The 13,117-nt window shown below is 40.0% G+C and overlaps 1 protein-coding gene across 1 annotated transcript; it reads left to right on the forward strand.

Annotated features, from left to right (window-relative positions):
* The first annotated feature begins 1,616 nt into the window (after nucleotides 1-1,616).
* prrt1 (proline-rich transmembrane protein 1) lies at nucleotides 1,617-11,325 on the forward strand. Its single transcript, XM_035681446.1, has 4 exons — nucleotides 1,617-1,908; nucleotides 5,437-5,774; nucleotides 7,880-8,071; nucleotides 9,229-11,325. The coding sequence occupies exons 1-4, from the start codon at nucleotides 1,890-1,892 to the stop codon at nucleotides 9,403-9,405; spliced, it is 726 nt and encodes a 241-aa protein (XP_035537339.1). The 5' UTR covers nucleotides 1,617-1,889; the 3' UTR covers nucleotides 9,406-11,325.
* Nucleotides 11,326-13,117: the final 1,792 nt, after the last annotated feature.

Consider the following 13,117-nt stretch of genomic DNA (forward strand, 5'->3'; position numbering starts at 1 on the left):
AAGACAAGAAGAAAACAAGCAAATGAATGAAATGATTAATCAGTTATCAAATTGTTGCAAACTGTTAACTAATAAGATAAGCCGACTAATAATTTTAGCTATAATTAAGACACCAGGTGTAAATGTGTAAAGTCAGAGTTACTATAAGGTATTTCCTAATTTATTTTTCTAATGGAATCTGCCCTACAGTTGAATAATTCCCTTCAACCTCACGTTACAATCATTGCACAAAAGACATTTTTCCCAGCAGCCATTTTGATGTGAAACAGTAGGGAAAACACAGGTGTTACTAATGACACTAATTAAGGTTCTGTACCATTCAGGACCAACAGAGCATGTTGTCTCTCTGGAAAGGCTCTGCTAGACTAAATGAAACAGGACCTAGAGAACAAAGAATAAACCAGTGATTTAAGAGAATAAATCACTCGTATGTGTCACACAAGAATGAATCTGTCCCTGGTTCTTGCATGACTTTTATAGTTTCTTATAGCAGAAGCACGATTTGTCTCCCTTTCCTGTTAATCATCTCAAGGCCTGTCAGGTTTATCTTGTGGCCCCGTACTCAGCCACACAGTATTCAGTTCTCATTTGCCACACTGTGCGAGATCTCAAAGCTTGAATGTAGGCTAGTTTTGTCTGCCTAATGATGTATTCATTACAAGCTTTAAATGATTTTATTGTTTGAAATACTTTCCCCGCTTGTGTTCCACCATATCTCACCTCTCCCTGGTGCCATCCCTCCCCTGTCTCACCCCTGCCGTCCCCATCACAGCCGTTCGCAGAGATCGCCCTGCTCACAGACGTCCAGGAGGGCACGGTGGTCCGCTGCATCCAGCGCCTGGACGAGGTGCTGAAGGAGGTGCGACAGGCCGCCCGCATCGTGGGAGACTCCGTCCTGGGGAGCAAGATGGAGAAGGCGTCCCTGGCCATCCGCAGGGACATCGTCTTCACCGCCTCCCTCTACACCCACTGAGAGACGGAGGGAGAATGATGCCGAGATTGCCTGCAGCCAAGTGCTTCTTTGTGTGAAAGGTGTGAGAAAGATGGAGATATATGGGGGAGGTAAAGAGATGCTGTATGTTAACAAATGCTGTATGTGCCTACAAAACATTGCTGATGTTTACATGAAAATTCCTGACTGTGAAAAAGGGAATGATTTTAACCAACAGACCAAAATACAGACTGTGTGCGAATGAACATTAAAACCTGCATTGTAATTTATTGTACAGTAATAAAACCCTGTATTCCAAAAACATAACGCAATGTCCTTTTTTTATTAAACATGTATATTATTTAAAATGATAAGAGATCAAATAAAATGTTTGCTTTTCTCCTGACTTCCTGACATCCTGTTAACAAACTCCTGCAGGAGAAAATCATCCGAGGACAACATGCATGAGAGGACAAAACTGAGGTGGTGAAAATGCCACGCAAGGAGAGAAAATGCGTGGTTTCTTTTGTGGAGCTGTAATGGGATGTTCCAGCACAGTGCATGTGCGTCCCCCCCTCCTAGTCTGGGCTGTCGCTTTAAGACAACGATAGCTTTGCGTCTGATTAATTCAATGTACGGCGAGCGTTAGTGGAGAAACCTTATTAGACTTTGAGCCACACAGAGAGACAGAGGAGGAAAATACAGCACAGCCCTGCGCGCTGGAAAGATAAATGGGCTTTATCTTGATTTAAAATATAATTAAAAAACAAAACCACCCTTAGTTATTATCATAAATATACAGGGGGTGATATATATATATTTTTTTTTAAAAGATGAAGACATCTTGAGGATGGGTTGCACGCGTTTGGAGTAAAAGTCTGCATCATCGCGCACGGAAAGGAGCGATTTTCCCCACCAGCTGGAGTTGAAACATCCGATCAGAGGAGGAGGACAGAAGATGTCGTCGGAAAAACACGGTGAGGTGTTTTAATTAAAACGTGTCGTGTTTTTTTTTTTTATTGGGAAGCCTAATTGGCAGCCTAATTGAGCCACTTCTTAACAACCCCCACTGAGATGTAAGAATTTTGGTTATTCTTATTTACGGACATCCGTCTGTTTGATGCGCGGATTCATATCAGGCTGACGGGGATCTTTTTTTTTTTTTTTCCTGTCATCTGCATCTCCATCCGCTGTTTATCTGCACAGCGCTGTTTCTATAGGATGATGCACCGCTGTGTGGGTGCAGCCTAGTGGGGGCAAAAAAAAAAACACCACCATAGGGCCTCTTTATTACATCTATTGTGCTCAATAGAGAGTTTAAAGTGACATTATCAGACTTTATGTGGTTGATATCTATCTAAAGTCGTGTATTGTCAGGATTGTATTTATTTTCCTGCTTAATAAATGAAAGCACTCCCTGTGATGTTTGTATAAGAGGCTACTTTACGGTTTATGATGGATTGATTGTTATTTTTCTCTTTGTGTGTGTGTGTGTGTGTGTCTCATTACCATCATTACGCACAGGCCTACGTACATCTCTCCCGACTATAGACATTAGTGTGGGTGTCCTCTGCGCGTGCACGCCTTCACGTGCGCGCGTGTTTAACAGCCTTAATTAATAATCCTCAATGTCTGCTGTACTAAAAATAAACATTTCTGACTCGTTTTTTCCCCGGTTTTCTCTGCCATTCTCTTAAAGCTCAGTGTATCTTGCCAGTGTTAAAATATGAAAGAATAAAAGGTCATAATGAAACCCCAGAAAGTTGCCACTGTTACTGGACAGGAGACCGCGGGTTTGAGCTGTAAACGTGACTGCTGTCTCGTGTTTTAATTAAGTGTGTGTGGCTCCATTATCCGGAGATGAACGACAGCGGTCCTGTAATGTTATTTATGAGCATGCAGAAGCATTGATGTTGCAAATGGACTGAGTGGGAATTATTCTGGTTCATGTAAATTCAGCAATGTTCAGTTGAAATTATATTCTTATTATTTTAAAGCCATTGTGGGAGAGGAAACCAGCTGTATTAATTATCCCCTTAAGGCCCTTTTATGTCTAAATACAGGCCCTATTTCATCATTTTGTCACACTAACTGTTCTGCCAGGAACAGATAACTGAAATATTACATAAAACGTTTTTATACAAGTTACTTATCATCAACAAAATGTCTCTAATCCTGTTCTTCATTATGTAATTGTTACTAATAATTAGGTGACTCACTCCTACTCTTCACAGCTGGATTGAGACAACAGGCCTTTGAGGCAAATTTTGGCCACACGGTTGTGAATAAAACTGACTGGACTTGTCAAACACGTGAGCAGTGGTGGAAGAAGTACTTTTTTTGCTGGGCTTTTATTGCCTTTAATCGATAGTGACAGCTGAGGAGTGGAGATTGGGAGGATGAAAACCAGGTGAGCTACCAGGGCGCCTCATCACAGTCTTTACTCTAAGTAATTAAGTATTAAGTAAGTAAGAGTACAAATACCACACACAAACCTTACTTAAACGTATTATCAGCAAAATGTACTTAAAGTAATCCTATTAAAAGTAAAAGTACTTATTATGCAGTGAAATGGTCACTGTCAGTGTTTTACTATGATATCTGACGTGTTTGGATTAATATTACTGCTGCATTAATTTTTCATTTTACTGTTGTTTGAAGTTGATAGTTACTACTTCATGTACTGTTGGGTAATCTAATCTCCAATAATTAAAATTAATTGTCATATTTGTAGCATCGCTGTCCTGTGGTAAGCATGTATCTCCAAAAAGTAAACTTTTTATAAGAAAAACAGCCCTGTTGTTTTCAGCTTTGTGACAATGCAAATCCAAGAGGGTTTTTAAATAGTTTATTTATCTTCAGAAGTAGAAGGATTTCCTCAAACCATAAAGGAACATTTCATCCTTCAGTTCAAGAAAAACATTCAAAATCACCAAATAAGGGCAACTCTGGTAGCTCACCTGACAGAGCTGGCACCGTATGAATCCAAACTGCTCCCATCGTTTGGAGTCTGACTTGTGGACCTCAATTTCGAATTTAAGTACAGTACTTGAGTAAATGTACTTAATTACATTGCACCCCTCTACATGTGTACATAATAACCTTCATAAGGCTACATAACTTGTAGGTGAGGCTACAGTATTTTGCACTCTGGCTAACTGGATGTAGCAGAACAGTTAATGTTATTAGTAACACCTGAGCTTTTCCTGTTACTATGACTCAAAATGTCTATAGTTGCTTTTTAGACCAAACAAGAAAAGTAGTTTTCATTTGTTTTGGTTGATGTCAATGGTTAATGTGTAATAACATCATGGCTAGACTTGGAGCAATAGTGACTGTTAGCTCGCTTCTTAACAGTGAGTTCACAAGTAGTGAAAAATGTGTAATTATACACCTGCTATTTAGTCTTAAAAAATTAAAGCGAGGAGCAGAAAGCAACTGTTAAATTACCTCTAAAAAGATCATTTTACTACTTAATAATGAGACCTGATATCTGTTAGTGAGTTAATAACTACTTTAATCCATCCATCCATTTAACTCTGGCAGCTATGAGGCATTTTTTTGTATATTTGCTGCCAAAAAAGTCCATCACTCTCTAGTTTTTCTCCTGTTCAGTCCTATCTTGACAGATTTTGGAGTCTGCAGAATTAAAATATAGAAACACCAACGTGAATTTTTCTTGCTGCCAAGCTGCTCGTCACTTCACGCCATGACCTTTTAAAGGTATCCCTTCCCTCGTTCTCGCTCCTCTCCCCTCTGTCTGTTTCTGGTCCAGTTCCTACTTGTGACAGAGTTTGGGGTCTGTTACGTAAAGCCGCTCCCGGAGCACAAGTCGTCATCCCTCATCACTCACACTGCTCTGCTCTCCGACTGCCTCCTGCTCTCCTTCTTCTGTCCTATCAAAACCTTTACTCCTCCATCTTCACCTCCATCTATCTCCATCTCTCTTCCTCGTGTCCCTGTCAGAATGGATTACTGCGCCCTCCCCGCTGTGAAAACACGACACCCTATCAGTCATTTTCAATGTTAAGCAAACTCAAAGGGAGCAGAGGTGTGAGCATAAAATGTTCCAACGTCCAAAAGCAGACAGATGCTTCAGACAGACAGACCATCAGATGAAGTTCTGCATCTCAGAAATGCCACATTTCTAACTGATAATAAAACGTCTTCTTTGAAAGGAGAAAGAGAGAAAAAGGTTTCTTCTCACGGAGGTGAAAATGTCAATCACTGTCATCATTAGCAAAACAGGCTGCACAGGTTTTCTCTCTGAGTGGATGCTTGTTGAGGAGCTGTGGTCTGTGTAATTGCCCCCCCGTCAGTGAGATAAGACATATTCAACATGCAGACAAATGTGCTGTAACAGTGCATGGTTAGATAACATGCCCTCAGTCTTACATCTGTTTCTTTTATTGTTCTTCCTCTGCTTTTTTCTATTTGTGATTCCTCTCCTGCCTGCTTTCTTCTAACCTTTCCTCCCTCTTTTTTCTTCTTTCTTCGTCTCTCAGGTCTCGATGACTCTGGCCGTCAGACCATGCAGCCTCCTCCGTACCTCCCGGGCCCACAAGACCCTAACGTACCCCAGCACCCCAACATGCAGCCTGCGCCGGGCACCCAACCCAACTATCCTCCTCCACCTCCTCCTCCGGGCTCAGATGGATATCTTCAAGAAACCCAGTTCCACTGCGGCCCGCTGGGTCCGCAGGGGGCCCCACAGGGCTACACAGTCCAGACCCAGGGCCCCGGAGGCGCTATGACTCACGCCCCTGTCGGCTACCTCCACCCGGGCTACCCGCTTCAGCTGCAGCCTTGCACAGCTTACGTACCCGTCTACCCCATGGCATCGGTGAGTCAGAGATGAGATTTCACAGGTCTGACATCAGGCTGCTGCAGAATTACACCAGACTCTGGTTCAATATATTGTATATTTCTTTCCACCTCGTGTCACAGATTGTGGTTGTTATGTTTTTTCATCCTAAATTTACAGATTTGATGGATGAAAGTGAATTTTGTTAACACTTTATTTTACAGGTGAAAGTAAAATTATTTACTGCCACGTTTCTTGGAAATAACTATGTAATTTGGTACTATTAAAGGGAGAAGACCGACAGTGTTCTGTGTTAATTTGCATGAATTTGAAGTCAGGTTTCCTTAAAAGAAAAGTAATCTAAGTAAATAAAATGTCCACTAATTAGCCTGCATTATGGCAACTGCTGGATATTTTTATCAATCAAACTCTCTTTTCTCTAGAACTAGTACAAAATAATGCATACACAACTAGTGTAAATGCTTTCCAGGAAATGTACGAGAAAAATAACAGACCCATAAAAAATAGTGTTACCTGGTGTATGTTTTCTAATTTATACATTTGCATATCACGCTTTTACCTCAAAGACACAAAATGTGGCAGCAGCTTACAATTTTAGGCAACTTTTAGATATATTTTTTTATCATTAAAATTACATAAAAGAGAGAAAATGTCTGAAACAGCTCCCTTGGTTGACTGGCTTTTATGTATTTATTCAGTTATTTTGGGACAGAGGGATTCTTAAGCATACACAGTAGAACCGTCACTGAATAGATTAACACCACATATCATTGCATTTTTAGCCCAAGCTAATTTCCAATTCCTGAATGGGTTTTTATTTAAAAAAGAGTACATTTACATTGGATTAAAAATATGTCTGAGCCTCAAGCTTTTTGATTAGTCAAAAGGGCACTGCATTGCTTCATTGGGTTTGCAGTTTTCTGGCTGGTAACAGGAAATAGGAAAATACAGAATCTGACATGAATTAAATTTGCTGACTGCAACTGAAGCCTGCTCAGCTGCTAGAAGGATGATTAAACTATAATCATTTTCAGTGATGTCCTTGAGCATTTAGTGTGCCTTGGTGGTCTTGAGTAGTGGTTCCCAACCAACGAGGGGTTTGTCGGACCTTGTTGCAAGGCTTTTTCTTGAGTGCAAAAAGAACTTTAAAAAACATACACTAGGCTTAGATCTCAGCATTTCATTCATGTCTGTTAAGAAAACAAAATTAAATTGTTTAGATTATTATTTAAGTTATGCGTTTAATATAATGTGAAATATTCATAAAATATGTCACTTAGTCAGAGGTCGTCAGTTTACTCAATGATAGAAAAGGGCTCCCTTAAGGAAAAAGGTTGGAAACTACTGAACTAGAATCACCTCTTCACATCCGACTGGGGACATCTGTCTCATGTCATTCCCCTGTCTCTCCCCTCATTTCCTCTCCATCTCTCTACTTCTAGATAGCTATTAAAGGCATACAATTACCATAACAATGATAAAAAGATCAAGAAGGCTTGATTGGTCTTTGGTTCATAGAAATAATTACCATGGGGGTTGTGAGCAGGCATTGTCTTGTTGTAAACAAGCCGGTTGTGAACCAATGCCCAATCCAATTTGTACCCTTATTTTATTCATTAATTTATTCATTTTGTACAATATAATTGGTTTTGGAGTTATAGCTACATATGTTTACACAGTAGTAGATGAAACCATCCACACTAGACCCTGAAGTAAACTAGAAGTTGTGAAATAAGCCCCAAAATGTGATTGTGAGTCATCAAGCAACTGCAACTGCTTTTGTGATACCACAAATCTCACCACCATGTGTACTGAACTGTAAACCATAGCTGAGGTTTATCATCAGTCTCTTTTAATAAAACAAAATACTTAAAGAATATCATTTATGTTTGTGTGCATACATTATTGTATGCACACATACATTTCCATTTTTTTTACACTTCCTGCCACGCTGCTGATAAATGTTAGATATGCATGAGTCTTTAATGCATGCAGATGTAATACTGTCCTCCTCTTTGACTGTGTCACCTTGTTCCGGTGTGTTTTGGGTGGAAAGTGCTTTGTAAGCTGCTCTACAACAGCTCTAATACTTACTCTCTGTCTTCTTCTTGTCCTCTGCTCAGGGTCAACCTTACATGCCAGCCGGGGGAGGCCACCCAGGGATCCCACCGGGCCAGATTCATCCCATGCAAATGCCACCCAGCATCACCCTAATGGACCGTCGACCGCCACACGACTACCTGCCCATCGCCGTGCTCACCACCGTCTGCTGCTTCTGGCCAACAGGCATCATTGCGATCATCAAAGCAGTGCAGGTTAATGGCACTTTATAACATCTTTTGATCTTTGAGTTTTATTAACATAATGTCGTCTTCACCAGGGACTTTGTCATGTAAATGCCTCCAAAAGTCATTTTATATTCAGAACTGTACTTGCCTTTTAGAATGACATTGTGATAACACATTTGCAGTATGCTGAAAAGGAGAATACTATAAATCACGCTTATTTTAGTCACATTAAGACTGAGTCTTTGCGGAAAAAACCTTGTGGTCACTAGGGGTGGCGCTAGGGATGGTTCGCTACACCACTTTGGTCCAGACTGTATGTCCCCCTCAGGATGAATTGTAAAGATTCATTCATTCATTCATAAACCCTAACCCTGCCCACCAGGCTGCTGCTAACGTTAGTTCAGCTTGTTTCTCTGATAACTTAAGACGTCAGATGGATAAATTCCTTCATTCATTTAACATATATAGTTGAAAATGACCAAAAAATGTGGCTTAAAATTGCATAAAAAGTCAGTTTATGACAGTAATGCTCAAAAAGGATATGACGCCATTGACACACGAGCGGTAAAACACAATGTTACCCAAATACCCCAAAAAATTACAGATTTGAACATTGTTGGACACATTCGGGATAGTATAAGTACACAACTCAAGAAAATATATACCATAGATCTACTGTTCATAGGCATTTTACTGCGGAAATGTTACATCTTCAAAAGTTTGCTCTTTTACAAGCCTTTCACTGATGCTAATTTAACACACAAGTTAAATTGAGTGTGATGTTAGAAATGTAAAGGCTCAGTCTGGTGGCTCTTGTTTGCCCCTGTAACACCAGACGCACAGACCAACATGCACACAACAGTCCACATTACGTAACTGCACCATTGTCGGTGCAACGGGATAGAATGGATTTTTTCCTCTGGGCCTGCTCAGCTGGCTTTGAGTTGAGTTGAGCTGACAAGGCATGGACCCACCGGTCTGAGCTGTATATGTTGTTATGGTGTGTTAATGTTGTGTGGAGTGGCCTCTTTCTGCACATTCAGGCTGCGCTGCAGTGAAATCGATCCATTCATGCTGTTTTAGACTCTCTCCTGCTCCCACTCGTGCATCTTCTTGTTACATAAGTTTTATTCTGATTTCTCCTCTCTCCCACACACCCATCCCCTCCCTCTTGCATCACTTAGGTGCGTACGGCGATAGCCAGAGGGGACATGGTGACAGCGGAAATAGCCTCCCGCGAGGCACGCAACTTCTCCTTCATCAGCCTGGCTGTTGGCATCGCCTCCATTGTGCTGTGCACCATCCTCACCGTGGTAGTCATCATCGCCTCGCAGCACCACGACGACGACTGGGAGCCGTAACTCCGCGCAGTGTCAGACAGATGGGAAATCATGGCATATATTAGCTAGCTAACTACTCTCGATCGTTTGGAGGAAATAGGAGCACTGAACATGCACACAAACTGCTACTGCATTGCTGGCCCTCTGTGTACAGCTACACACACAGCTCTGACCTAACCTGCTGCCATCAAACATACACCGACGACCAAAAAAACAACCAATCGCAGCTGATGTTCAAACGCCAAATACGAGCAGCTGTCAAATGAGGTCCAGTATTGCTGTTAGCACAGCGACCGCTTAATATTTACACTGAGATATGAGCTGCAAGAGGGAAACAAAGCTCCTTGCATTAACAATTCATTTGACGCTGATTAATTCATACGGAGGATGTAGTTAGATGAGAGGATGGGTCACTGTGTGTTTCAGTTTTACATATTCCAACAACAAAACCTACTAAAAGTTCATTTTTAGGATAGTTTAATGCACATTTTAGTCTTAAAAGTACAAGTATTTATGTGTTTTCTTCTTTAAAAACAAAAAAAAAAGTGCCATGTTGAAAACTGTTGATTTACAGAGTGCTATTATTGCTGATACACTTGGAAAAGAGACATTTAAAGTGTTAGAGGGGGTGATCAATACACATTTAACACACCAAATGGAGACTGGAGTGACAGAGCGTCTAATGTAACCAAACACAGAGTATTTATTTGAGATTGGTTGTTTGTATGTTACATGGACATTTAAGCTGGATGAGATGATACATAATTTATGAATTATATGTTTGCTAATTTATTTAAAATATGTTATTTATTAATTTATTCAATATCTACCCATGTATTGACGGAGTCTGCTATAATTTACAGTATATCACTAGTTTATTGCAGCTATCTGACTTTAAAATTGGCTTAAATTTGCTATCTGATGATGATGATATTGCACTTTTTGGTGACCAGATGAGATGACGCAGTTGCTTACATTCATAGTTCTTGTAGTGCATGATCAATATAAATTTAATGGGCTAATGGGCGTCTAGTGCAAAAATAGCTTGTCTCCCAGCTGTTGGTGGGAATATCTCCTAAAATGTCTAAAAGTGTGTGGTGCAGTATTTTTCAAAATGTCAAACAAGCTACTGTCAAAACAAGAAAAGGAGACAATTTAAGATAAGTATTTGAATATTAATTTAGCAAATATTGTTTTTTCGCAAGTATTTTACAAGCGTATTGGCCTATTTTGTGTTGCACATCTCTTAGCTATTTAATCAAGCAGACACTGTATATGAAACTTAAGTGCAACGTTAGACTTACGAGGCAACAGAACCCTGCATGTCATCCTCAGTTTGTTTCCATTTGTCTTAAATATTGCGGCTGTGAGCTCCTGTAACGTTGTTCCACCGTTGAGTCAGGGTTCACCCCACATGGTTTCCATAATGTAGCGTAGCTCTGAGCAGCAGGTGTGCTGTTGTTTTTGTAAGAGCCGTAACATTACAGTATGAACTATTGTGTGAGGTTGCTGGAGTTATGGGAGGACTGAAAATGAATGTTTTCAATAGGAGAGAGGGAAAATATTAATGCCTACACTGTATTGTAGCACTTTCTCGCTCTATGATATCTTTCCTCTGGTCCCCTTTCTTTTTGTCTTTTCTCCTGTCCACGTGAGCTATTGGACCTATTAATATATCCCCTCTGCTCCTCTGTTGGTCCCTCTGATGATGCTATTTTTAAAACAATAATACAGAGATATTAAAAATTATGAAAATTGTGTTTGTTGACAATGAACACGAATAGAGGCAGTATAAATACAGTTTATTCTGTAGTTTATATATTATTATTATTATTAATGTTGCTTTGGATTATCACTAATGTATAATATTATGTACATTGAACACATCTGGGCCTGTATTTATCAAACATCTAGAAGCCAACTTAGTAGTTAAAGTGTGAAGAATAAGTGATATATATATATATATATATATATATATATATATATTTTAACATATTAAATCTGGATTTGGATGAACAGCTTACAAGAAAGCAGTAGCTATAAATAATAGGCTAACTATCTACATTTTGATAGATAGTTATTATTCTTAAAGCAACAGACTTAGACTTCCATGAAAAGATCGATACCGCTCTCCGGTATGATTTAGTTTAACTCTCGGCAAGAAAGCATAAATAAGCATATTCCCCAAAATGCAACGATTGTAAAAGTACAAGTACTGATATTTTTGTACAATACTGAGTACCGATATGAGCAGTAAATAATGCCATTACAATCCCAACAATGACTTTGAAAGCATGTTTTATTTTTGCTCACTTTCTGACTGTAACAAATTAAATATTTTACTTGTTGTAAAACAAGTACGTGAGGTCAGTATCGGACATAATATCCCATACAGGTATCGGTGCATCCCTACTGTATGGATAAATACAGGCCCTGTCCTTAAATGATTTACACAGTGATATGGCAGTGTTAAATGAGTAAATGAAGCACAGTGCTGTTTAGTATTATTATTGTACAGAAGGCTCTGGCAGTGAGTGTGTGTCTACTGTACTGAATAGAGTCACTCCTAGCATATCTAGTTCATAGCAGAGTTTATAGGCTGCATCTCCCTGCGTGCTTTCTGATAGGACTTTTCTGTTCTCAGCGACATGAACCGTAGCTGTTTACTACATAGCTGGGAGATGTGTTCCTCATTTTATTTTCATTTCTTGTTTTCTTTTCAGTTTTCTTTTTCGAGCTTGTAAATGCGGGTTGCTTGTTCAAAGAGCCAAAAATTACCTGTGTACATGTGGTTCTGTTGGGGTTTATTACTATAATTATGTTCATGGCTGTGTTGCACATGCATTGGTTGTTTTCTGACTTCAGTTGTTTGAGTAATGAATAAAAGAATAATTTTGGGTTGTGAAAGATATACGTTGGCGAAGGCGGCGTCTCATTCTATGGTTTGTTTTTCACCTCTCAGTCTCTCTCCATCCTCTCAGTCTCTCTGTGGCCTTCCCTCTCTCCCCTCATCAGTAAGGTGCTATTTATAGTTGCCCCGGTTTTCTCCCTCTCCGTCTCTCTTTTTCCTCTATGTCAGAACATGAACTACAGTATCTCTCACTATCACTATCCTGTGCTTAATCACATAAGGTCTTGCAGGTTTGTGTTTTACCTTGTGGTGGCGATTGCTTTTGTGCCTCATCTGTACCACATAAAGATTATCATGCCTTCCCATCCAGGCAGCTTAAATTGTACAAATTTAAGCATACTACAGCATTTTACATTGACATTCATAGCAGGGGTGGAGCCAGACGCTGTAAGCAATCACGGTTTAGCCCAAACCTAAAGGAGTGCCGGGGCATGCTACACCGGGGAGATTTCTTTCCCATTTAATGCAGCAATATTCATTATTTTACGAGCCAGTTGCAATGATAGAATGCCTAAAAATCTGTACATCGTTTGGGAAAAAAAACACAATAGTTGCCCAGGAAAGAAATCATTATCAGTGTCTGCAGCCGTTTTCTGAGCATCCAGTCCAGGGCAGTACGGCTGAGCTAACTAGCTAAGAGCAGCTACATTTTGCAGCAGTTTACTTTACTGTCCATCAAGAAACCACCAAGTAAATCACAGAGAGTTGAGGCAGAGCAGCCGGAGGACATCAGAGGGAAATGCAGAAAACATCTTCTCCATAAAATATGAACCAGTCTCAGTGATATAGTTGGTGGTGTGTGACTTAGTGCCACTATGTTCA

The sequence above is a fragment of the Morone saxatilis genome, unplaced genomic scaffold (assembly GCF_004916995.1).
Source record: "Morone saxatilis isolate NCDOM2014 unplaced genomic scaffold, NCSU_SB_2.0 Contig9, whole genome shotgun sequence".
Lineage (NCBI taxonomy): Eukaryota > Metazoa > Chordata > Actinopteri > Moronidae > Morone > Morone saxatilis.

Bases quoted from the DNA above. Each gene is read 5' to 3' on its own strand.
- prrt1 (XM_035681446.1), top strand. The intron at 5,775-7,879 runs GTGAGTCAGAGA...TCCTCTGCTCAG, and splicing joins CCGTCTACCCCATGGCATCG to GGTCAACCTTACATGCCAGC. The intron at 8,072-9,228 runs GTTAATGGCACT...TGCATCACTTAG, and splicing joins CGATCATCAAAGCAGTGCAG to GTGCGTACGGCGATAGCCAG.